Source organism: Mastigoproctus giganteus, chromosome 4 (assembly GCF_048544385.1).
Source record: "Mastigoproctus giganteus isolate SK-2022 chromosome 4, ASM4854438v1, whole genome shotgun sequence".
NCBI classification, from domain to species: Eukaryota; Metazoa; Arthropoda; class Arachnida; order Uropygi; family Thelyphonidae; genus Mastigoproctus; species Mastigoproctus giganteus.
Genome location: NC_143578.1, coordinates 77,073,393 through 77,101,143, shown reverse-complemented (window position 1 = coordinate 77,101,143; position 27,751 = coordinate 77,073,393). Strand labels below are relative to the sequence as shown.

At 37.7% G+C, this 27,751-nt stretch overlaps 1 protein-coding gene across 3 annotated transcripts in view; it reads left to right on the top strand.

Annotated features, from left to right (window-relative positions):
- Positions 1 to 27,751, top strand: part of MAGE (necdin, MAGE family member) — a 224,698-nt gene that overhangs the window by 183,182 nt on the left and 13,765 nt on the right. For all 3 annotated transcript variants that reach the window (XM_090371627.1, XM_090371626.1, XM_090371628.1), the window contains exon 9: positions 19,823 to 20,003. In XM_090371627.1, the coding sequence (XP_090227753.1) occupies positions 19,823 to 20,003 (181 nt within the window). The remainder of the gene's footprint in view (positions 1 to 19,822; positions 20,004 to 27,751) is intronic.

Genomic DNA, 27,751 nt, shown 5'->3' with positions numbered 1-27,751 from the left:
TAAGCAAACCCTTAGCCATAATTATGAGCGTATCCTTGGACTCGGGGGAGGTCCCCACCGACTGGAGATGTGGAAATGTATCCCCAATTTGTTTAACTTCTGTTCTGGGGAAAATAATGGAGTCACTTGTAAAAGATGCATTGCAGGATCATCTAGACAAGACTGCAATAATAATTCAGACACAGCATGGGGTTTTTTTAAGGGAAAGTCTTGTCTGACAAATATGATTGGATACTATGATGTGGTTTTTTGCATACTAGATGCAAAAAATAATTTTGATATCATATACAGCAGACTCTGATTTACCGGGATTGTATTAACTGGGACACTTCAAGACTCCAAATTTAAAAAAAAAAAAAAAAAAATCAACCATAAATCACAAAATTCAAGTAATAACTAGAATAGGTATAAACAGATGTTTTGCAAGTTGTCATTGGGAGATTAGTGTGCCTATTATCTTTAGTTTAGTTTGTTTAGTAAGTTGCATCGTAATGCAAATGTTTAGTTTGTTTTAGTAAGTCGCGTCGATTGTTGTGTTTCGTCGCACTACAAAAGGACAAATTTTTGTTTCGTTATTTATGTCAGGGATGTCGGTTTTTTCTTTTCTTTATTTTATTATTATTTTTTTTGTTTAGAAATCGCGAAAATGATGGGCAAACACAAGAGTTGTGCTTTCAATAAAACAAAAACTTAAAATTATTCAAAAATTTGAAAACGGTGCATCCATTAAATCTCAAATGAACCATTATAATGTTCGTGACCAAACCATACGTGACACTAAAAAATAAAGGAAAGCTTCATATTGGACACACGAGTAGTGTGTGGTAAGTTTTTTTGTTTTTTATCTATCGCTATTCTTTTTGTGTAGGTTGCTGAACATTTTTCAGTACAGTAAGTCGAAGACTTACATAGCTTCGGACTTACGTTACTTTAAACAGAATACGAGATGCGGTGAAGGGATCGGCACCAGTGAAGTCAATTATAATAACCAAAGCTACGAAATACATATCAGTTTCTATAGTACAATAACATGCATTTTTTTCTTCCTTTTTATGTTTTCTTTTTTTATGTGCCACTCCAGCTACTTCACTGTTGTCCCCAGATAAAGTTTTTAATTGAACTAATTAAAAATATATAACTATTTTTCTTCATACTTCTGAATATATTATGTGGTTTTTGTAATTTTGGCATATCAGGGATATAGTAGCAATAGTATATTATTCATTCCCGAGTTCATAAAACTCGACTTACGTAAGAAGTCCTGTAATGTATCTCTTACATATGTCGGGGACTTACTGTATTTTTGGATTAACCGGGAAATTTTTTTTACCATCTATCCCAGAAAATCGAGAGTCTACTGTACTTGGATTTCAGGAAATCTTTTGACACTGTTGTGCATGGAAGACTACTATACAAATTGGAGCAGTTTGGTATGAAGTGTTAAGTTGCTACAATGGATAAAAGGGTGGTTGAGTGGGAGAAGACAGAGAGTAGTAATCAGTGGAAGCTGCTCTTTGTGGAGTCCACCAGGATTCGGTGTTAGGCCCTGTTGTTTTGTATATTTATCAGTGACATTGATGAAGGTATATCAGGCTTAATGTTGAAGTTTCCATATTGAAATAATTACACTCAAACACCAGCCAAGCGGTTAAATTTTACTATAAAATAAAATAAATATGATACAAATATCGATTAAACTAGACTATTACAATAAATACAATAAAATAGGTTAAAACACTTAAGGATGTGTCGTACCAGTAATAGTACGCTGTTGAGGAAGGAGACAGTGGTCTCCGAAAGCTTTCGGAGACCACTTAAAATATACTAAAATACCAAAGCTACGAAAGCTTTGGTATTTTAGTATATTTTAACGATTTTAGCATTGTTTTTAATTGTTTTAACCTATTTTATTGTATTTATTGTAATAGTCTAGTTTAACCGATATTTGTATCATATTTATTTTATTTTATAGTAAAATTTTAACCGCTTGGCTGGTGTTTGAGTAATTATTTCGATACGATAGTTCCTATTGCAACAGGATCTAGAAAAATTTGGCAGGTGGGCTGAGAAGTGGCAACTGAAGTTTAACATTGACAAATGCAAAGTACGGCATATGGGTTGAAGTAACCCCTAGAGAAACATACCAACTGTGTGGTACTACACTTAGGGTGGTAGAAAATGAAAAATATCTGGGAGTAATTGTGCAGTCAGATATGAAGTTTTCTGAGTAGTGCAGACAGGCTGCCAGAGCAAGTCATGGAGTATTGTCAATGATATACAGGAATTTTGCTAGTACAGAAAAGGAGGTGATTATCCCTTTGTATAAGGCAGTGGTCAGGCCAAGCCTTGAGTACTGCATACAGGTCTGGAGGCCTCATTTTAGGAAGGATGTAGAGTTGCTTGAGCATGTACAGAGTAGGGCAACAAGATTGGTGAGGGGAACTCACCATTGGTTTTAGTATGCTCAATGCCGATGGGATTCTTCCTCTTGCTCAGAATAATCACCTGAGAGGGCATAAATTAAGATTGAGGAAAGACAGATGTAGGATAGATGTGTGGAAATTTGCCTTTAACCAACGGGTATCTGTTTGGTGGAACAAACTTCCATCCCTTGTTGTGAAAGTTTGATAGCCTAAATAAATTTAAGGCTCGGCTGGACAGGTATTTCGAATGAATGGAAGGGGTGAAATGGAAGTGTTTTTTTTTTTTTTTTGTTTTTTTTTTTGCTGATGCTGCATAAGCTTGCTTTCTTGCATCATATGCCTCTACTAATGCTAATGCTAATTCCTATTTCTGGGAAGAAAACTGCCAAAGTTTTTTGGGACTTTTCTGGGAAGTACCCTGCTTCCCGGAAAACTCCACTCAAGGATTGCATAAACAGACCTGGAGATGGGTACAGTGAGTTTCCAAAACATACCCAGAATTGTTTAAGTGTTTTGCATCGAGGTGTTTCAATTGTTTGACGATTTCCCTCTTAACAAATCTACGCTGTGTTTGAAGTATAATTGCAGCCCTGTCTAGATGATCTTGCATTACTTCTTTTACCAGTAACTGCATTATTTTGCCTGGAACAGAAGTTAAACTAACAGGTCTGTAATTACTCATGTCACTCTTTGATCCCTCTTCGTGAACTGGGGATACATTCACACCTCTCCAGTCCTTGGGGACCTCCCATGAATCCAAGGATACTGTGATTATTGTGGCTAAGGATTTGCTTATTTCCTTTGCTGCCTCTGGTAATATAACTGGAGAGATCTCATCAACACCAGGTGCCTTTCTTTTGTTTAACTTCAACAATTTCTCTTCCACTTTTCTCTCAGTTATTACAAAATCATTTAGATCCCTGTTAGAGCTTGATAAACTTCTGGCATCCCCTTCCATAAAGAATTCCTCGTGTGTGAATGTAGATGCAATATACTCATTCAGTTTTCAGCAACCTGAGCAGGATCATCAACAGTGAAACCATCGATATCGAGTGGACCAATTTGATTCTTCCCCTTCCTTCTAGTATTTACATAAATAGTGTTTGCTCCTTTTCTTTGCATCCTTTGCCAAAGATTTTTTTGTAATCTTCTTCGCTTGTCTAACTTCCTTTCTGACTTTATTACAGACTTGTTTATATCTGTTATGTTGCTTCTGTCTCGCTGGATAATTTTTATGCATTCCATGCACTTTTCTACTCTTCCACGAGTTTCATCAGTTCATCTGACATTTGTTTAGGCCTATACCTTGAAGAGCATTTCTTAGTTGGTATGAAAAGCCTAGTAGCTTCTATGATTAATTCCTTGAATGCTTTGCATTTAAAATTTGCTTATGGTAACATCATCAGCTGGTTCCACTGTAGTCACCTTTACAGAAGCAAAAACCCCTCCCTTTACCCTTGATGGTAGTTACATCTTTAAGTTAATCTCAAATCAACACACTGCGATTGCTGACACCTAGTGGTTTGTATATCTGCAGTTTCTTGATGCATGAATAATCACTTTGATAATCAGATCAAGAGTATTACTTCCTCGTTGCCTCTCAAACATGCTGCTGCTGTAGAAAACATCATTCAATATATCCACAGAAGTCTTGCTAGTCTGTGAGTGACCAACCCACAAGTTCCAGCCCTTCTAGAATACTAGTCCACTCTATTTCTCCGTATACTGTTCGCTGTACTCATCAAGCCTAAAACACACTTCTACTCTCATTTTTGCTTTCCTAGTGCTTATGTTACACCAAATTGACTCAACATTATATTTATGTCAACTGGATGCAGTGCCTTAGGTTTTATGTGCTTCTTAACTAAAAGTGATTTGAAGGGAGGATCCCACTTCTCGTGTTTGCCCAATCTGAAAAGTAACCATTAATCATAACCTGCTTTCTGCCCTGCAGCCACCTTTTGATCCCAATACATTCCAGCTTATACAGTAGTCTCCCATGTGAGACTAAGAGAAATGCTTTGCTAACATTGAAACAATGTTGAAATCAATTTCCTGCATCCAGCTCATGAGGGACTGTCAAAATAGGGTTGCATTCCGCAGAATGCTATGTACGTCAGAATTTCCCCCATGCTTGTGCAACACTTGCAACTGTGCTCACTGGATCAAAATTGATTGGATCAAAATATAAATTTTCGACGAACATGTAAATAGAATTATTTATTGTATTGATTCAATTTTTTTTCTCGTGTGCAGGAAAAATTACAAAAGCGTGCAATTTAAAAAAATTTCAAAATTATAAAATTTCAAAAAAGAGGGGAGACAGGCATAACATCAGTATGTTTTACCTTTCGAGCATTGTTGCCAGAATCAACATCTTCAGCTGATAAGTACGCCGCTGTGGAGGTTGAGGGCTGTGGAGATTTAGAAGGGGTTGGCTGCTCAACCTTACAAAACAGCATATTAATGGATGGCTGGACATTGTTTTTTTTTTCTTTTCATCGTAGATTTCTTTGTAGCAAACAAGCATATCATTCACCCCTCAGTTAACTTTTAAGAATCGTTCACTGTCAGGATCCATCTTCTCAAACCTCACCATTGCCGATGCAATTTCATGAAATGCCACCCCATACTTTAACGTTGTGGAAACCAGTGTGATGCTTGAACCTATTAAACCACCCGTTGCTTGCCACGAACTTGGGTTGGGGTTCGCCATACTTATCCTTAATATCTTTATAAATACTTGTTGTTTTTGCTTGAATGGTCATTAGACTCAGGGGCGCTCGCTTCTGAATCTGATTTTTGTCCATATTATTAACAACTGTTCCATCTTCGATATAGCACCTGAATTCTGCTTTGTGATCATTGTTGAACTTAAGTTTGTTGATCCTTTGACATGTTCTTTTATACATGCACTGCCCTTTAAAATAGTATTCACTTTTGAAACAGCGACACCTAATTCCCTTCATTAGATGACAAATTTTGACCTGCTTCGTACTTCTTAATCATTTTCACTTGCATTTCTAAATCAATATTTTTTCATTTCCTGGCCCTACCACCACTTGCACTTTCTGTTGGTTGCTTTCCCTTCATCATTGTAATACGTAAATAGGAATGAAGAGAAGTTTCCGAAATTTGTTTTTTTATATGATTGAAGATTTCAGTGAATGGGGAACATATTTCACCATAATAAAGTAAAAACCCACGCAATTGCAGTTATCGGTATTATTGCAAATGCAATAAGATCGAGTTTGCTACCCGTTTATAATTAGATGCACTAACAGAAAAGCCCAATAAACTGGAAAGTGCAAATTGTTTTTATTGTTTTATGGTCGTGACCACCAGAAACATGCTTTAGAAAAATATCACAAAGGCTTTCAAAATTGATTCTTATAACAGAACATATAACAGTGAAAGGGTAGTGCAATGTCCATTATAAATATGACTTTTAAAGAGATAAATTCTCTTTAAATATTCGCTATATAGCTTAGTAATATAGCGAAATTTCAACTTCCAAGGACTTGGAACAAATTAAAAAAAAAAAAAAAAATGTATTATTGAGTTCACATTACGATATTTTCACGATACCTCCAATTATGCCTACAGGATGCAAAATACGTTTCCATGATTTCTTTACGTTTGCACCGGTCAGCTAAAACTTCTGTAAGTTGAGTATTACGTAAGTTGGGGAGATCCTGTATTGGTGATATTGCCACTTCCCCAATATTTGAGGAATGTGTCTCTTGACACATTCCTCAAAATTACTGAGTATATGCTGTCAAATTCAGGCACCTCACTTGCCTTTAAGCTTGAGAGTTATTTTTAATAAACAATCTTGTGTTATTTCGGTATCACAATATTTAAAAGGAATGCTATGCGGCCAGTCCTCGTATAACATGTTTACACTACACAAATTCGATCATACACGATTTATAAATAGGGGAACGATATCGTATATAACACGAACCGAATTCGCTTATGCACAATTCGCCTTTGTGTTTACAAGAAATGGCAGTCGAACGCAGAATCACCCCAACTGAACGAAACACGATAGGAATGAAGAGAAGATTCTGAAAATATATTTATGTTTTTTATATCAGTGAAAGGGAAACACATTTCACCATAATAATGTAAAGACCCACACAATTCCAGCTATCAGTATTATCGCAAATGCAATTAGATCGAGTTTACTACCAGTTTATAACAGATTCCACTAGCAGGAACGCAACCGGAAATTGTTTTTATTGTTTTATGGTAGTAACCCCCAGAAATGTGCTTTAGTAAAATGTGAGCTAGTGAGGTGTTCATAGTGTATCTCTGCCTTAAGGTGTTGTTTGTTCAGTTGCTACACGCTCGCAGCTTTTTTTTATGTGTATCAAGCGTGCTTCCTCATTTTGTAATTGTGCTTTATTCCCTAAAAATGAGTAAAATACTTAAAAGGTGTGAAAAGGAAGCGTACTGGTGAAGCCACTACAGATTTAGAGAGAAAAAGAAAAGCAATATCGATAAACAGAGGCGGACTGGGTCAAAAATTCTTACCCGGGAAAACTTGTAGTGGCCTCATACTAGCGTTTATGGCCAAAATCACACTGGCCTCCGGTCGGTCCACCGTGGTTTCCCCAGTAAGGCTTATGGCCAGTCTGCCTCTGTCGATAGACAAAAAATATGAAATTGTGAAACGCTTCGAGCGAAATGAAAGCGAAAGACCATGTGATATTGCACGTGTCACAGGCCTAAATGAGGCAATGCTGAGAATTACAAAGAATGTATAGAAAATAAAAACAACTTTCATAGCAGGAACAACTCAAAGTGTAATTAAAATCCATTAGATTAAGACACAAAGAATTGTAAGAGATGGAATGGCTGTCATCTGTTTGGATAGAAAATCAAACAAAAAACAAGTTTGCTTACAATAGAAGCAAAAGCATTAGCAATATTTTATTATTGCTAATGCTTTTAGGTAATAGTCGTAAAAAATACGTATTTTATTACGATAATTTATTGTGTTTGGTAATGTTTTGGTTACAAATGTGTGTTCAATCTTGGGTGGTCGGCACCTAACCCTATTTTTCCCATAGGGAATGTTGTTTATATTGCATTAATATAATTATTAATATTGAATTTGAAAGTGTCTGCAATTCTGCCCAGACACGATAGGAGGGAGTATATGATGAGAGCCTTGTCGATCAATTCGGCCCTGGAAAGATTGTGCAAGGCTCAAGGGGTAGAATTTTTTTCAGCCTGGACTGTACTTGTTAACAGGAGAGATTGCTTCTACAGGGATGGGATACACTTAAATAGAAAGGGTGCAAGAATATTTGCTGATGCTATCGAGGCAGTGTTAGGTGGGTCGGAAAACTGCTAGCTTGGGGGGAGACAAAGACCAATAGATTGACAGTAGCCACTGGCAGAGGTGAAAGAGATTCTTGCACTGCTTCTATTAGAATGAGCAGAAGCCTGAAAAACAAGATGCATGGTATTTCAGAGACTGCTGGGAGCCATTGCGGTACAAGTAAACACATGGGTTGTGTTAGGGTAGCTAAGAATAGAAACAGGTGCAGGTATACTTGCGTGTACACCAATGCTAGGAGTTTAGTAAATAAATTTGATGAATTTGAGGTATTGCTCAAAACATCAAAGGCAGATATTGTTGGGATATCAGAGACGTGGTGTCACACAGATATAAGGGATGCAGAACTCAATTTGGGGAGTATAACATCTACAGAAAGGATAGACAGGATAGGAAGGGGGGAGGGGTTATGCTATTAGTTAAGAAACACATAAAAACCAAGGAAGTGAAGCCAGTCGACATCGCTGGACAGTGCAGTGTTGAGTTAGTTTGGTGTGACATAAGCATTGGGAGATCAAAATTGAGAGTAGGAGTGTGCTATAGGCCTAATGACTCTGATGAGTATAATAAGGAACTATACAGGGAAATAGAATGGGCCAGTAAATCAGAGAGTCTTATAATGGGAGATTTTAATTTCCCAGATATTGACTGGAATTTGGGGGCTGGTTACTCACACACTAGCAGGGCTTTTGTGGATTTATTGGATGATTGTTTTCTACATCAGCATGTTCGGGAGGCAACTAGAGGGAGTAATACTCTTGATTTGATTATCAGCAGTGATTCTTCATGCATTAAGAATCTGCAGATAAATGAACCACTAGGTGGCAGTGATCACAGTGTGCTGAAGTGGGATTTACTCAAAGAGGTAACTACCATTAGGGGTAAAGGGAAGGGTTATTGCTTCCGTAAAGGCAACTACGATGGACTGAGACAGTATTTAAATTCTATACAGTGGGACCAACTGATGATGTTACCAACAGCAAATTCAAAATGGGAAGCATTCAAAGAACTTATCTACTACTTAGCTTGGAAGCAACTAAGAAATATTGTTCAAGGTTTAGGCCAAAATGGATGTCAGATGAACTAATGAGGCATATGGCAGAGAAGAAAAATGCATGGGATACTTACAAATTAACACATGACACAGAAGCCTATGATAGATACAAGTTGATATGCAACCAAGTTACAAAGGAGGTTAGGCAGGCGAAGGCAGATTACGAGAAATCCTTGGCAAGGGATGCAAAGAAAAACAGCAAAGAGTTCTTTACTTATGTAAACTCTAGAAGGAAGGGGATGAATCAGATTGGTCCACTTGATATTGATGGGTCAACTGTTGATGATCCTGCTCAGGTAGCTAACAAACTAAATGAATATTTTGCATCGACATTCACACATGAGGAGTTATTCAGCAAGGGGAATGCCAGAGGTGTATTCAACTCTAGCAGTAAGCTACAGAATCTTGAAATAACTGGGAGTAAAGTGGAGGAGAAACTGTTGAAGATAAACACAAGAAAGGCACCCGGGGTGGATGGGATCTATCCAGTTATATTAAAGGAGGCAGCAAAGGAAGTAAGCAAACCCTTAGCCATAGTTATGAGAGCTTCCTTGGACTCAGGGAAGATACCCATGGACTGGAAATGTGCAAATGTGACCCCAATTCACAAAGGAGGATCAAAGACTGAAACAAGTAATTATAGACCTGTGAGCTTAACTTCTGTTCCAGGAAAATTAATGGAGGCACTGGTTAAAGAAGCATTGCAGGATCATTTAGACAAGACTTCAGTTATAGCTCAGACACAGCATGGTTTTGTTAAGGGGAAGTCTTGCCTGACCAACTTGATTGGATACTATGATGCAGTCACAAAAGAGCTGGATGCAGGGAATAACTTTGATATTATATACTTGGATCTTAGAAAGGCTTTTGATACTGTTGCACACGGAAGACTGCTACACAAATTGGAGCAGTGTGACATTGGAGGCAAATTGCTGCTATGGATAAAGGGGTAGTTGAGGAGGAGAAGACAGAGAGTGGTAATCAATGCACACTGCTCATCGTGGACTGATGTTATTAGTGGAGTCCCTCAGGGCTCAGTGTTGAGTCCATTGTTGTTTTCTGTATTTATAAATGATATTGATGATGGTATATCAAGCTTAATGTCTAAGTTTGCAAATGATACAAAGGTTGGCAGGGTTGTCATAGACACTACTGACACTATGGTGCTGCAACAGGATCTGGAAAGGTTGAGCAGATGGGCTGAGAGGTGGCAAATGAAGTTTAACATTGACAAATGTAAAATACTACACATGGGAAACAGCAACCCCAGAGCAACGTATCAACTCTGTGGTACTACACTGACAGTGGTAGAGAATGAAAGGGACTTGGGGGTGGTTGTGCAGGCAGATATGAAGTTCTCTGACAGTGCAGACGGGCTGCAAGAGTAGCTCATGGAGTATTGTCAATGATATACAGGAATTTTTCCAGCAGGGATAAGGAGGTGATTATTCCATTGTATAAGGCAATGGTCAGGCCACACCTAGAGTACTGTATACAGGTCTGGAGGCCTCATTTCAAGAAGGATGTAGAGCTGCTGGAACGAGTACAGAGAAGGGCAACAAGATTAGTGAATGGAACAAAGCGGTGCTCTTACGAAGAAAGGCTTAAGTTTTGCAAATTACAGTGTCTGGAGACTAGGCACCAGCGAGGTGATCTGATAGAGGTGTATAAAGCCTTGAATGGTTTAAGCATGCTCAATGCTGATGGGATTCTTCCTCTAGCTCAGAAAAATCACCTGAGAGGGCATAAATTCAAATTGAGGAAAGACAGATGTAGGATAGACGTGCGGAAATTTGCCTTTAGCCAGCGGGTGGTTGGTTGGTGGAACAGACTGCCATCCCTTGTGGTGGAGGTTGATAGCCTAAATAAGTTTAAGGCTCAGCTGGACAGGTATTTTGAACGAACAGAGGGGTGAAGTGGAAGTGGGTTTTTTTTTTTTTTTTTTTTTTGGCTGATGCTGCATAAGCTTGCTTTCTTGCATCAAATGCCTCTACTAATGCTAATGCTAATGCATTGCAGGGTTTCTAGGAACACAACTATCGTGCTATATGAGGACTGACTGTATTTGGAGATATTTTATCCTACATGACATACCAATTTGGACTTGAAGAACATTCCCACATTTCGTAAAGAAATTAACAAGTAGCACTTTTAGTGTTAGCATTAATAGATGCAAAGAAGCAAGCTTATACATTATCATTTTTTTATAATTAATATTGATAATTATTTTGGATAATTATTATTGTTATATAATTATTAATATTGAATTTTGAATCTGAAAGTTTATTTTTTTATTATTATGAAACTTCAGAAACTAATGCTAGCGATTTTATTAATACAAAAAGTTTCAGTCAGGCTGGGATAAAAATTCATGTGGGTGGGTAAGGCCGTCTAGACTTCAGGCCAGGTAAAAATAAAAATTGTAGGCCTATGCAGACCTCTAGGGCATATTATCCAGTCAGATTGGTCAGGCAAGATTGTCCCTTAACAAATCCATGCTCTGACAGAAGTACTACTACATTAGGCGCCTCCGTAGCCAGGTGGGAAGGAGCAGCAGTGCATAGCACACGCTTCTTGATTAGACCGGGGTTCGAGCCCATCACCACCAAATACGGAGGATGCAAAAAGGTCAGGGAATGACCACCGCATATTCCAGAGCAATATAGCCTTAGTTGCTAATGCTCCTAAAAACCAAATAACAACAACTACTACTACATTATTTTGTAGTAATCCTGCATTACTTCTTTAACCTGTGACTCCTTTTATTTTCCCTGCAACAGAATTTAAACTAATATCACCCTTTGATATCACCCTATGATTCCCATTTAAAATTGGGGAAACATTCACATCTTCAGTGTATACAGGGAGCTCCCCTGAATCCAAGAATGCTGTTATAATCATGGCTGCATTTTTGTTTACCTTTTTTGTTATCATCTTTATTTAATTAGATAGATTCCATCCACCTCAGTTGCTCTTTTTTACATTTGGCTTCAACAATTTCTCCTCCACTTTCCTTTCAGTTATCACAATATTACCTCAGAGGCTTACATCTGGTGAGTATGGGCTTGGCACACCCAGGGTCCTGAGCTGGATATCATCATTCTTCTCTTTCTTGGTGATTCCATTCTACTTCTGATTTTCTCTCTCTCTCTCTCTCTCTCTCTCTCTCTCTCTCTCTCTCTCTCTCAGGATAATTCAGAATTTTTTTTTTTTTTTTTTTTTTTGGCTGGTGCAGCATAAGCCTCAGGCTTCCTTGCACCACATGCTAATAATATCATTCAGCTTCTTCTTAGAATTTGACACTTCTGGCAACACCATCCCTAAAAAATTCCTCATATGAATGTAGATGAAAAATATCTGTTCAGTTTGTCAGAAACCTGAACAGGATCATCAACAATTAAACCATTCCTATCTAATGGACCAATGGGATTCATCCCCTTTCTTATAGCGAATAACATAAATAAATAAGTCTTTGGTGCTTTTCTTTGCATTCTTTGCTGAAGACTCCTTATGATCTGCCTTAGCTTGCCTAACCTCTTTTGTGACTTGATTGCAGACTAGTTTATATGTATCCCATACATTTTTCTTCTTTGCCACAAGTTATTATTATTATTAGCCATATGGTGCAAGTAAGCCTAAGGCTTATGCTGCCCCAGCGAAAAAAATTCCCGAGTTACCCTGAGAGAGAGGGTGAGAGAGAGAGAGCAAACAAGCAAGCAAGAGGCAGAAGTAGAAAGGAATCGACAAGAAAGAGAAGAATGATGATATCCAGAAAAATCTGGATATCATCATTCTTCCAGGACCCTGGGTGTGCCAAGCCCATACTCATCATATATGAGCACTTGGGTTACTTTCATCAGTTGATCTGATATCCATTTAGATCTTAGCCTTGAATAATATCTCTTATTTGGTATAAAAAGCCTAGTAGCTTCTGTGATTGTATCCCTCCCATTTAGAATTTGCTGCTGGTAACTTCGTTAGTTGGTCCCACCTAGTGGGTAGCAGGGATCATAGAATCTCATGTGTTTCTTGTGTTAAGAATCTCAGAAGATTCTTAATACACGAAGTGTCATTGCTTGTAATCAGCAAAAGGTTGCTTTCTCATGTTGCCTTTCTAACATTCTGGTGAAGAAAACAGTCATCCACTAAATCCACAAAACTGTTGTTAGTGTTTGAGTAACCAACCCACGTAGTCCAGTCAATATCTGAAAGTTAATGTCTTTTTATTACACATTCTGATTTACTGGTCCACTTTGTCTGTGCAGTTGTTTGTTTTAATCACCCTAGTCATTAAGCCTATAACATGCTTGTGCTCTCAGTTTTGTTTTCCCAGTGCTTACATCATACCAAACTGACTCAACATTTCACTGGCTAGTACCATATATTGGATGTATTGCCTTTGATTTCAGGTGCTTCTTGACGAAGAGCATAATCCCCTCCCTCCTCGTGCAACTATTTTATCCTAACATAGCGCATGTATTTGCTTGTTCCATTAGAACCTCAATCAGGTTTTGAAATCCCCAACACCTTGCTTTCCAGGCTGCTGCATGTTCCAGTGGAAGCAGTTCAATGATAAACTTCATCCTTTCCTACAGCTAATGTAAAGCTAATGTAAGTCTGTGTATTCTTCTCTCTTCCCCCCCCCCCAGGCCAGCAGTCTTCCGACTTGCCTAACACTGCTTTAGTACCATCGGCAAATATTCTTGCACCCCTTCTGTTTAAGTGTGTTCCATCCCTGTACAAACAGTCTCTCCTATTAATGAGCACAGACCATGCTGAGAAAATTTTTTCTACCCCCAAGACTTTATGATTGAACTTGTTGTTAAGCCCATATGGATAGAGAGTTTTTAGTTTTAGCATGAATAATTCTTCCTGTTGATTTCGGGGAATAGGCTCAGGTACTTGAGCTAGGGTAGAAATATAAATGTTGGTAAAGCAGCGCATCTGGAAGTGATTGTACTCTACTTCTTGTTCAGAGTTATGGATGTTACAGTTATTGTACATCTTGATGTCAGATCTATGTAGGTTAAGTCTGAAGTGGAGCTTATTTCCAGTTTGTTCTACGTATTTCATATTACAGGTTCAAAAGGTTAAAAGATAAACCACACCACTGCATTTGCAGAATATTGGTTCTTCAGTATTGCTAGAAACATGTTGCAGATGCATGTATGGGCATGTAAGGCAGAGCTTGTTAGAGCATATGTTGAATTTTAGAATAGAGTGGGGACGATATGAATTGGAGGTGGTGACCTCAATACAATTCAGGTTAAGAGCATTTGATGCTAGTTTGCTGTGTGTGGTGTGTTAAAGGTGGATGTTGCAAGTTGGGAGAATATGTCGAAGGGCTATACAGAGCATAAGCCCACCGGGTCAAATTTATCCTACTCTGCTCATGTAGTATGTCATTTCTAAGTTGGCAGTTCATAAAAAAGTATCAAATAAAGTGAAGTGACAAAAATCATAATAAAATCAGAAATATCTCTCAGAATTTCTCTCTCTTCCAATTACTTAACACACAAAGCTGCCCATATTTACTACAACTTCTTTGTCGTGCACGATTAGGCTGAAATTAGGCTGAAATTAGGCACGATTAGGCTAAAAGCAATATTGAGATGCTATTCCTCTACTATCACTACTTTTTTCTTCTTAAACAAAGTTTAGTGTCTTTTCCACACTACTTTGCTAGTTTTTGTTTCTCCCTGTGCTGGCACTTTGACTCATTTGTTTAATAGCTTACTTCCCTGTAACACAGGTACAGTTCGCTTTGACGACTTCATACTCTTTCCTCCCTACTCTGGGTTACTTCAACTGACATAAATACACCATACAGTGAACTTTGTTTTCTTCTTTTGTCTCCGATGGCACTCAACTTATTCGACGTTTTCCTCTCCATGCACACAGTAAGTTTTCTTATTTTGCCTTCTTTTGGATTTCATTAATGTTTTCTTTTTACAGGATTCTATCAGCATTATTTTAGCTTTACTTTATTTATTTTTGTTATTTTTTATATATTCTTTAATTTTAATCCTTCTTTTGGTCTCTGTCTGGTCAGCTGTGATGTATACATATGCATTCTTTTAAACATGTACATCATAACAGAAACAGAGACCTGGCTTATTGCAGTGGCTCCTTCGATTTTCGCTGCCGACCCTATTGACAAAGTAGTTAAAGTCTTAGGACCCACGGCTTTAGGTACTATCATTTACTTTTATGCTAAACTTTAATTTTATTTTATTTTATTTCAGGTATTCTGTTTTTACCATGCATGTGTTCTCAATTTTTCCATAGTGATTACACCGGACAGTTCAGCACCACCACCTAATACACTGATAATAATATATGTGTCTATATTTTATTATGGTTGCGGTTTTTTTCTGCTATTACTAGTAGTACCCCGGATCCATAACCCAGTTTAATATTTTTAATTTTTTTAATACCTTTTCTTGTTTGCTAACACTTTCAGAAATTTCATTGCATCTTATTTTTATCAATATTATATATATACAGGGTTGTTAAAATTAAAGTATCCCTATTTAAAGGGCTCTGGAGCGAGTTCTAAGGCTCGTACTGAAGAGAAATTTGGACAACAGATACAATAAAGAATGTGCTCGCCATTTATTGGGGGAAAAAATTTGTCACTATATGGCGCTGTGGCAATATAAATCACTTGACCAGCACTACAATTGTTCAATGTGTCTTCCATTTTGGTCAACAACAGTTTCCATTCGAAGAACAGCATTTTCTACAGCAGAATGTAACATGTCAACTGGAATAGCCAGCACATGACGTCTAATGCTGTCCTTCAGATCTGCCAGAGTTTGACATCCTTCCCGATACACCTGGTTCTTCAAAAAACCCACAAACAGAAGTCACGTGAGGTGAGGTCCAGTGATCGGGGTGGCCAAGATGTCTGGAAACAACGCCTGATATATAAAGTTTTGTCTGTAAAGTGTTGCCTTAGCAATCTTTCGACACAATGGTAGATGTGGGGTGGCACACCATATTGCATGAATATTGTATCCTGAAGGCACCCATGTTGTTGCAGCTCTGCTATTGCGAAATTTGCCAACATTTCATAATATCGCTGTCCAGTGACGGAACTAATGCATTGTCCAGTCAGTGTTACCTGTTCAAAAAAATATGGCCCAATCATGAATGTGGCCATAAATCCCCACCACACTGTCACTTTTGGACAATGCAACGGGACCTCTTGGATAGCTCGAAGGTTTTCTACTGCCCAAATGCGACAGTTGTGCGTGTCCATTTAAGCAGATGTGGGCCTCATCACTCCAAAGAATGTTCCATGGCCAAGTGATATCCACTGTCATTCGCACCAGAAACTGGAGTGTGTATGTGAAACGAATATCTGCATCACCAGTACCGCAACACCTGATGAATTACTAGCCTTACAGTGGAATACGGCATGTCCACTTCGCGAGAAACAGCTGGCACACTTCTGCTACCACATGGAGATTGACTTGATAAATCCACAACAGCCATAGCCACATCTTCAACACGAGAGGAGTTCACTCGTTTTTGACCTCTACCTGGTTGAACACCAAGATGTCCTGTTGCTTCAAATTTCGCAATCATTTTGCGGACAACAAAAACAGTCATAGGTCCACACCTTATGCGCCTCTGATGCTGGAATTCTCTGATAGCCGCAGCTGCATTAGTAGTAGTAGTATAGTAGTGGCATGTGATGCAAGAAAGCAAGTGTATGAGCGTATGCAGCATCAGCCAAAAAAAAAAAAAAAATCACACCATTCCCTCCAAATGCCTGTCCTCCAAATGCTGGCTAAAGGCAAATTTCCCCACATCTATTCTACATCTGTCCTTTCTTAATTTGAATTTATGCCCCCTTAAGTTCGTAATCTGAACAAGTGGAAGGATCCCATCAGAATTGACCATGCTCAACCCATTCAAAGCCTTATACACCTCAATCAGATCACCGCGCAGGTGCCTAGTCTCCAGCCACTGCAATTTGCAGAACTTAAGCCTCTCTTGGTAAGAGGATCCCTTCATTCCCCTCACCAATCTTGTTGCCCTTCTCTGTACACGTTCAAGTAAATCTACATCCTTCCTAAAATTAGGCCTCCAGACCTGTACGCAGTACTCAAGGCGTGGCCTGACCATTGCGTTATACAGAGGGACAATCACCTCCTTCTCCCTGCTAGCAAAATTCCTATATAACATTGACAAAACCCCATGACCTGCCCTGGCAGCCTGTCTGCATTGCTCAGAAAACTTCATATCTGACTGCACAATTACTCCCACGTCTTTTTCATTTTCTAACACCTTAAGTGTAGTACCACACAGGTGTTACGTTTCTCTGGGGTTACTTCTACCCATATGCAGTTCTTTGCATTTGTCAAGGTTAAACTTCAGTTGCCACTTCTTAGCCCATCTGCCCAAATTATCTAGATCCTGTTGCAGTGGCACACTGCCATTACTGTCATTAACAACCCTGCCAACCTTTGTATCATCTGCAAACTTCAACATTAAGCCTGATATACCTTCATCAATATCATTGATAAATATACAAGACAACAGTGGAACTAACACCGAACCCTGTGGGACTCCACTAATAACATTAGTCCATGAAGAGCAGCACCCATTGATTACCACCCTCTGTTTTCTCCCACTTAACCATCCTTTTATCTATTGTAGCAACTTACCCTTAATACCATTCTGCTCCAATTTGTAGAATAGTCTTCCATGCGCAACAGTGTCAAAAGCTTTCCCGAAATCCAAATATATGATATCAAAATTATTTTTTGCATCCAGTTCCTTTGTAACCACATCATAATATCCTATCAAATTTGTCAGACAAGACTTTCCCTTAACAAACCCATGCTATGTCTGAATTATTGCTGCAGTCTTGTCTAGATGATCCTGCAATGCATCTTTAACCAGTGACTCCATTATTTTACCCGGAACAGAAGTTAAACTAACTGGTCTGTAATTACTCGTGTCACCCTTCGATCCCCCTTTGTGAATTGGGGATACATTTGCATTGTTGCTGTTCTGATAGTACAACTTCATTAATAGCACCTTTCCCTGTAACATTGTTGGCATTATTGCTGTAGTGCAGGCAAACATCTACTGTATGATTTTGAAGAGACTGTTTTGCTTTTATACAGTACAGTAGAGCTGAGTAGTGGTGCTGTGGCAATAACTTACGATTATGCAAATAACTTACATTATTTGCATAATCGTAACTAAGATAGTTACATGCCATACTGTGACAAAATTTGTGACTAATTTTTTTTTTCCAATAAATGGCGAGCGCATTCTTTATTGTACAGGTTATCTAAATTTCTCATCAGTACAAGCCTTAGAACTTGCTCCAGCGCCCTCTACATAGGGAAACTTTAATTTTAACAACCCTGTATATATTGAGAAGATTGTGATTGAGAAGTCAATTAATCTTTTTAAAATACGCAAGAGTGCAAAATCACAGAATATTTATTAAAATTATGTTTGTTAAAGAATTTGATACTATTTAATTATCTTGCACTACAGTATTGTTTTTGTTTTGCTTAAGGTAAATAATTGGTGGGTAATTGATTATCAGCGACAGAAAATTTTGAGCTAGAAAATTATGACGGATGGTAGCAACTGTTTCAAGATGGTAGCAAACCAAACAAGAAAAGAATGTAGCACTGAAACCTAAAGCAATTAATGGTTACCAACATCTGTGTCTGATAGAAAGTACAATAGAAAATCATCCACTTCTATGCCAGATGGCATTAAAGTGACACTAAATGCTTTATTACGAAGTTTTAAAAGGTCTATTAGAGCAAGCATGCATGAAATTGGGCTGACTCTCTCTGTAAATAAAAATTGGAAAACAGAACTAAAGTGGAAACCATAATATGTAACTTTATCCAGAAGATTGTGATCAAAGAATGTAAAGAATGTTATTTAGTCAGGTGAAGCAGTTTTTCACATTGGAGGTGTTATTGACAGACAAAGCCATTACTGCAGACTGCAATAATGCCTATGAAATCTGCAGAAAACAGTGGAGAAGTGCCAAATCCAGCCTTAAGTGACAGCTAATGTGAGATCATGTGTGGCAGAATTTTTTGTCCATATATTTAAGCAAGATTTGATAAATGATATGCTCAGCTTCATAATTTGTCATTTTTTTTTTTTTTTTCTGAAATTATGCATTGCCTAACACAAAGGAAATGATCTTTATGTAGGATAGTGCTCTACCACACTTGACTACTACTGTGAAAAACTGACTTGACATTTTCCTAATAAATGGATCAGAAAGTGTGGGCCAACGGAGTATCCTGCAAGAAACCAATAGATTTTTTGTTATGGGACTAAGCTAGAGAATAATTATGAATAAACTTAATATAATTATCAGGGAAGTATTCTTGTGGATATTCTTTCACACTTACTGAAAATTGCAACAATGTGATCAAGAAACATTGATAATGCAGACGGGCGCCTCCATAGCCAGGTGGGAGGGAGCAGCAGTGCATAGCACACACTTCTTGATTAGACCGGGGTTCGAGCCCATCACCACCAAATACGGAGGATGCGGAAAGGTCAGGGAATGACCACCGCATATTCCCAGAGCAATATGGCCTTAGTTGCTAATGCTCCTAAAAACCAAATAACAACAAACAAGAACGATAATGCAGATGTCTATGTTGAGATTTGAATACGTGTAAAGTAAAGTGTATAAAATTTCCTAATAAATATTGCTTGATTACATCTTTTCTGTCCTGTGATATTCTATTCCAGTAATACCTTTTAATAAAATACAGCATAGGTAGTAAGTTTCAAATATTGTCTTGTTTGTATATCATAATGTATAATTCTTCCTTGAGAGAAGCTTTAGGATGTTGAGAGTTTGTTTTTAGCAATGGCTGAATTGAATTTTCAGATAATTTTTTTACCTTTACATTTTTTATCTTTAAATATATTTTTCCATAAAATTATCAAAAGAAGTCTAAGATTATCACAATATACTTAAAGGGACAAACACCATCCTGTCTTTGGAGATGTCAAGAAATTGATCACACAGGAGTTTGTAAGACAGTTATATTTAGAATATAACTTAGTAAAAGGCACTGAGCCACCAGTTTTTGAATTTGCAATAGGACAAAGAGCCAAGTTGGAACTTCCAAAACGAGAAATGTTGGAGTTTGTTTGCCAGGTAATTTTGGTATATTTACAGTAGATCATTGATTTGAAATTGTTAAGACCTTGGAATATTTTGGATAATCAGTGTTTTCAAACATTAGGTGTTATTATAATAAATTATATATATAATTTATTATTTTTATTTCATAAATATGCAGGTCTGTTTAGATAAATGTAGAATAAAAAGAAAAGTATTTATTTGGAAATTATTAAGTAGCTAAAACTTATTGTAAAAAGTGCCGTTTTTTATTTTTTTTTGCCTGCATAGGAAAGAAAAGAAAAAAAAAAGCTATGGTCTTGGTTCACAGCAGAACGAATGCCGCCTTTTTTACTTATCATTGCACTGTTTCCAAACGTTCGTGGAATCATTAGGAAATTAGTCTTTTTTTTTTTCTTTTCTTTTTTCTTTTTTTTTTTTTTATATAAAAACCGCAAACACGAGAGGTACTTAGAACCTATAGTGCGCAGGCATGGGTTGAAGGTTGAGAAAATGAAATAAGATATTCATTGATATTAGACATGAACTTCTGTAGAGTTTAATTTTCAGGAAATACGTATGAAGGAAGATTGTTCCAGAAAACAGAAATTGAATGAATAAATGAGGAAGAAGATAAGTTGGTTCTGTGTGTTCATACTGCTTTGAAAGAAAGATCGGGAATTATAGAAGCCAAGTCAGAAGAACAGTGCCCATGGAAGTATCTATAGAAAAGGCATGTAGCAGAAACAACATCTGTGAGATACAGTGTAGAGACTGTTAGAGATGAGTCATTAATTAACATAACTTACCTCTTTTGAATGAAATCTAGATGCCTGGGACAGATTTTGGGGGAACACCAAACACGAGAGGTATTTGGTGTACATCGACTGTTGTTTCCCCAGATGTGGGAACAATAGTTCCATGGTAGGGCAGATTTGTGATTTGTACAGAGTAAGCAGCTATTTGGAAGAAAAGTAATGCCGAGAGTGAAAGAGAAAACACGGTTTTTTTAGATGCAGAGAAAGCAATATTTTTGATGTGCTTATGCCAAGAAAGATTAGAAGTTAGGATAATCCGCAACGGAGATATATGATCTTGCCTAGAAACCAGAGTGTCATCGAAGTTTAAAATAGGAGCAGAAGAATCTTTTTTGCAAGATATGAGACAGGACTGAGTTTTAGAAGGATTGAAGTCAACTAAATTATCATTGCCTCACTGATGATCAGCATTTAAGGAATTGGTAGCAGATATTTGGGAAGTTGAAGCTGTTTGTGCAGGGCAAGGTTTCTTAAACTGGAAGGTGGAATGCAATGTGCTATCATCAGCAAAAATATAGATAGGATTTCCAGTCAATAGAAGAAGGTCATTAATACAAGAGGAAAAGAGTGGAAGAAAAAACCTTGCATTAGTGGAGAAGTTAGAAGACAGAGCCATCTGACGCACTATGGCCACAGATGCCAATGCACTTAATAAACCCCCAAACAAACAAACAAACAGAGAGCCATCTACCATCACCCGCAGTGAGGAGTCAGAGAGAAAACTGGATATCCAATTGCAAAAGAAAGTTGGGAACCATAAGATGGACGCTTATTTAGAAGGACTTTATGCCAAACACAATCAAAAGCTTTTGAAATGTCAAGAGCAACTATTTAAGTTTCACCAAACTTTTCTGATGAATCTTTCCATAGATGTGTAACATAAGCCAGAATATCACCAGTGAATCAACACTGATGAAATCCATACTGGTGATTGTTGATGAGATGGAAGATTTCTAGATAGTTTAAGAGTTGGTGGTTAATTGATTTCTCCGTTACTTTAAAAAGAGTAGAAGTAAGTGCAGTTGGATGATAATTGGATGGGAGTGATTTGTCACCCTTTTTGGGAATTGGCTGGATATGAGCAAATTTCCAAGCATAAGATAAAACACCTTTGGAATAAGAAAATGAAAAAAAAGGTGACACAGAACAGGAGTAAGTTCAGGAGCACAGGTTTTGAGAACAAGTGGAGAAATACCATCATTCATTATCATCAGCCATTTTCAATCCACTGCAGGATGAAGGCCTCTCCAGCCACTTTCCAGTTCCTTCTGTTTTGTGCAATGGCCATCCATTTACTACCCACAAACTCATGAATTTCATCTATCCATCTCCGCTGTTGTCTTCCAGGTTTTCTTCTAGCTCCTCTTGGGTACCATTCTGTTATTTTCTTAGTCCATCTGTCATCATGTCTTCAAGCTATGTGTCCTGCCCTAATCCATGTGTTTCTCTTCTTATCTAACAGTCTGATTCCCAATATAATTCGTTCCATTCTTTGCTGTGTAGTTCTCAGCTTCTCTTCCATTCTTTTGGTGAGTGCCCAAGTTTCACTTCCATAAGTCATGTTGGGGAGTATACATTGGTTCATTATTTTATGTTTCAGACAAACTGGGATATTGCTCTTCAGTATGTGACTATATTTCCTGAATGCTATCCATCCAAAATTTATTCTTCTCTTGACTTCCAGCCATTTATCCTTATTACAGCTAATAACTTGTCCCAGATAAGTATATGACTCCACCTTTTCAATTACTGTCCTTCAATCATTATGTCCCTTTCTATATGGCATACTTGTTCACCATTACTTTTGTTTTAGCCATATTCACCTTTAGTCCAAAATCCTTACTAACTGTGCATAACTGATTAAGATTTTCCTCTAATTCTTTGGGATCATGGCTTATGACCACAATGTCATTTGCAAATCGTAAATGGTTTAGGTACTCTCCATTCACATTGACTCCTTTCTGCGACCAGTCTAATCTTCTGAAAGCTTCCTCAAGGGCAGCAGTAAACAACTTCGGAGATATTTTCTCCTTGTCGAACTCCTTTCTCGATTTTAAGTTTCCTACTGTCTTTGTCTAGTCTAATAAAGGAGGTAGCATTCTCATATATTTTCTTCAAAATCATAATATATGGGGTATCTATGCCTTGTCTTTCCAGTGCCCGAAACATTGCCTTATGCTGTATGGAGTCAAACGCCTTTTCATAATCCATAAATGCCAAGCATAATGGTGTTTTATATTCATTTGCTTTCTCCATTAGCTGTGATATTACATGAAGGTGATCCATAGTTGAGAATCCTGTCCTAAAGCCAGCTTGCTCTTTCAGTTGATTCTCATAAATTATTTTTTCTAATCTGTTAGTAATGACCTTTGTGAACAACTTGTAGATGTGGGATAATAAGTTAATTGGTCTATAATTTCCAATTTCTGATTTACCTCCTTTCTTATGCAGCAAAACTATGACTGCATTATTCCACTGCTTAGGCATCACACCTTTTCTAATGCACTTTGTGAAGAGCTTTGCCAGTTTTTGTGTTATGTCTCTTCCTCCCAGTTTTAACAACTCTGCAGTAACTTCATCTTCCCCTGGGACTTTCTGATTCTTCATTTTCTTCAATGCATGTTCTACCTCATCAGCAAGAATATCGGGTATGTCGTTTGTGTTGCTAATTTGCGATCCATCTTCCCCACTGCTGGCATCATTCCCTCGCTCCTTGTATAATTATCTATAGTAGTCTTCTGCTATTTGAATTATGCCTTCTCTGCTATTTATAAGTACACCATCGCTATTCTTCAGTTTCAGTATCATTTGTCTTTCTGTATTACTGCTCATGGCTGCTGATTTAAGTCTTTTGTTTTCCTTTAATTCTTGTTCTACTTTTCTTGTGTTAAATCTTCTTATTTCCTCTCTGTGTCTCTTTCTAATGGCTTTGCTTAACTCAGTATACTCAATTGTCAGTGTTTATCTTGCTCTCCATTTGTCGCTTTTGATTTATCATAACAAGTTTCTGAACTAATTTTTTCTTCTTTGGATTTCTTTTTTCCCTATAATATTCCTCGTCAATATCTTGGTCCTGAGCAGTCTGCAGAAGCTCAAACTTGTTCTTAAGTTCCAGTACATACTGCTTTTTCTCCTCTTCTGTTATCTCAAAGACCTTTGTATTATTTAACCGAGTCAGTTTTTTCCTTTCCTTTCCTACCATCATTAAGTGGAACTTTCTTGGTATCAAGAATGATAAAAATCTTTCTGACATCCTTTTCACAGAAGACCACAAGAGGCATTGAATAGTGTAGTGGGAATGGTGGAAGGAGGTTTACCGAAATGATCAATACACGAGTTGGAAGAAATATAGGATGCTAGCAAGTCAGCTCTCTCTTTGGTTAAAGTGGCAGTAGAACCATTTTGTTTTGACAGAGGTGGGAACAGAGAGGGGCAAAAGTTGCAACCAATAGCTTTTGCAAGAGACTAGAATACTCAGCTACCATTTGGACAAGAAGCAGGTTTCTACTCATAGCCTGTTCTAAATCTAGTTTGGACTGATTAATAGCTGCTTTACAGTTGTTATGAGGTTTGGTAGGCAGAAAATGAACCTAGAAATTTGGAAACAAGCCAATTATTATATATAACATTCTTATCTTGAATAGCCTTAGTACATTTATTGGAAGCAAAGGTTTAGATAAAGGAAAAGATTTTAAGGTGTAGTGTAGAATAAAGGAGTCCATCTCTACAAGAATAATTTCACTGACATGATCTGAGAATATGTTGACATCAGAAGTTTTGAAACACTAATCTGACCAAAGTAAAGAAATCTCGCGGATTATCACATTTTGCATTGTAATGCCAAACAACATGAAGTTGGGAATGGCCATGAGAGAAAGGTTCCATTGGAGAAGAGATCATCACCAAGTTTCGATCTGATGTGCCTAGGGGACTGCTCACTTCAACCAGGTTGTTTGTGAGAAAAAGATCAAGCATGTTGGCTGCATAGTTAGGATTGTCTGGTATTTTGGTAGGTAAATGAACAATTTGCATGAGGTGAGTAGTAATTGCAGAAGCCTCAGCATCTGACCAGCTGGGTCATTGTGACTACTAAACAGAAGCTGGCGGAGTTGAAAACATTAAAATCACCAAGAAAAATTCCTTGGTGATTTCACTGTTAGAAAAGTTGGACTGGAGAAAGTCAAGTTTTAAAGAAAGCAAGTGAAAGAGTTCCAAGTGATTAGTGGAGTTGGGAGAATAATAGAGGCAACAGTTGAATTTGACAGAATGTGGTTAAGAGATTTTAAGCCAGAGAAGATTGAAAATAGGAGATTCCAAATTACTAAGTGTCTGATAGCAAATATCAGAATGGAAATGTACAAGTATCACCTTTGAAGTGAAAGAAATCATACAGCAAATAATTCAGACAACTGAAATGAGCAGTGGTTGAATCAACCAATAACTGGGATTCCATCAGAAAAAGTACATGGAGTTTGACAGATGATCGTAAGTAGAAATGGACATCATTGAGATTAGAGCAGAGACTGCGTATATTAGTCATATGAACAAGGAAGTTTTAGATCTTTTCGCAGATGTTTGTTCTATCAGTTTCATAATTCCAGGTGTATTGAGAAGTAAGAAAAGGTGATGAAGACGTGTGGACTAACAGTCCACAATGCCTCCCCGCTTACACACTACTCAGATGCTCTCTCCAGCCACTATCTGGTGAGTAGAGGTAGTGCAGTTATACACTAGCTGGTCTGGAAGCCTCCTAGAGTTTCCAATAGGTTCAGTCTGGTGGGCTATCTAGCGGTCGGCCTGCGAACACTGTTTTATAGCTGTACTCTCGAAATGTAAGGAAGATTGGATCTCCCCATGATATCCATCATAAGTTCAAAAGACATCAATCTTACTGCATAATGGAAGAGATGGGTATGGGGGGTTGCCAAAATTTTGCTCTGCAGACTAAACATGGGGTCCACCACTTCAAGCCTCCAAGAAGCAAAGTTCTGGTATTGCACCGGTTGATGAGAGTCATCTGCCACCTAGTATTGCCTGGTAACACAGAGGGGTGTTATTCCTCCATGTGGTGTGAGTGCCACACCTTGACCCCCTGCTTACATTGGTCCTCACACTGGGTAGTCACCTCCAGTGTGTTAGGTGCCATATTTCAGTACTTGCACATGAGGGTTCCACCATCGTGAAGATGCAAGCAGAGGATTTGGCTGTCACAGACCAACCAGACTTTGCCGAAATTAGGTCCAGTTGACTGGAGTGGACCTAATTTCAGCAATGATCCTCTACTGAAAATATAATTTGGTCCTTGAGGCTGTTGCAGAAGTTCTCTCACATATGCCAAGCTGTGCTTGCTACCTGGGAGTCTAAAATGCTGATGGAACTGATATTTGATTCCCAGGTAGCAAACACAGCTTGGCATACTTGAGAGAATGTCTGCGACAGCTTTAAGGACCAAATTATATTTACAGGTGACCTTTCCAACAAAGAAAAAATCAGAAATTCAAAATTATTTTTTCAAAATCATTATTTCTGAATGTTGAATGCAAAGTTTCAAATGCTGCCAACATTTCATGTTTTGAAGGTTTAATATTGCCCTCATTGCCTTTGTTGTCCTTATTTTCATTCAACTCATTGTTGATGTTCTCACTTTTGCTAACTTCCCAAGGTTCCCAAAACTGTTCAATGTCTTGTAGTAGTTCATCGCTGTTAATTGGGGTTTTAGCAAAACCTGCTTTTGCAAAACAATTCTTAGTTATTGTTTCCATCACATCTTGATTCCACACTTTCTCTAACTCTGATATGCAAATCTATAACAGAATCTATTGGTTGGTTGGTTTCTATTCTCAGTATAATTTTTTTAAGATGCACCTTTGGTAGCATATTATCAAATTCTTGCTAATGCCTTGGTCCATTGGCTGCAGATTAGATGAGATATTCGGAGGGAAGAAAACAAGCTGCACACTTGTAAGTTTCAAAATTACCGAGCGAAGGTGGGCAGGGCAGTTTTCAATAATCAATGCGATTTTTTTGTTTTCTTTCGTCGTCTTTCTATCGCAACTTAAAATCCACCGTTCCAAAATTTCACTTGCCATCCAAGATTTGTTGTAGTTGTAGTCCAACTTTAACAACTTTACTGCTTTGAAACATCTTGTTTACTTTTGCCTATTACCGAAAGCTTCAGTTTTTCATTACCAGCTCATATTTACACCAACCAAGACTGTAATTTTCTCGTTACTATTTTTACCTCCTACACATTTATCACCTTTAAATTAAGTGTCTTGTTCAGCAAACATTAAAAACAATAGACCTGTTTCATCAATGTTGAATGTGTCTTTGAGCTTGTAGTCCATAATTTTTTTCAAAACTTTTTCTTTCCAATGAATACAGATCATTCTTAAATGATTTTGTAACAACCAGCATACCATTCCACAAAATAAGATTAGGAGACCAGTCTTATTTTGTAGATCACGGCTCACTCAACTGCAGTGTGTTCAAGACACCCCTCCATTCAATTCCTAGATTTGCTGCAGGTGGGTAATCCCAGCAAGAGATTTTATACTTAGATGGAAGGATCCATTTCCAATTCAAGGACTATAGGTGGACTAAAAAGCAATTTTGTTTATTTCAAAGGGCCCGATTGTAGTACTTCACCTGGTGAGGGGTTATAATTAATTCAACCAGAGATGAAACTGATCAGTTCAAGCAAAAGATTTTATACTTAGTTGGCTTTACTTAATTTCATACATATTTTCAATTAAGGTACTGTAGATGGGCATCACTACACTGCATGAATAACCTCGTGTCTGCCTAGATCATAATTCCAAACTCTATCTCCCCCCCCCCACCACCTACCCTTCTCATCTGTTTTTAATTCAATTTCTCCTGTATAAGTTATTTTGGAATTATTTCCCAAATCTAAAAAGTTGCATTTCTCTGCATTAAAATATAACTGCCACTTTTCTAATCATC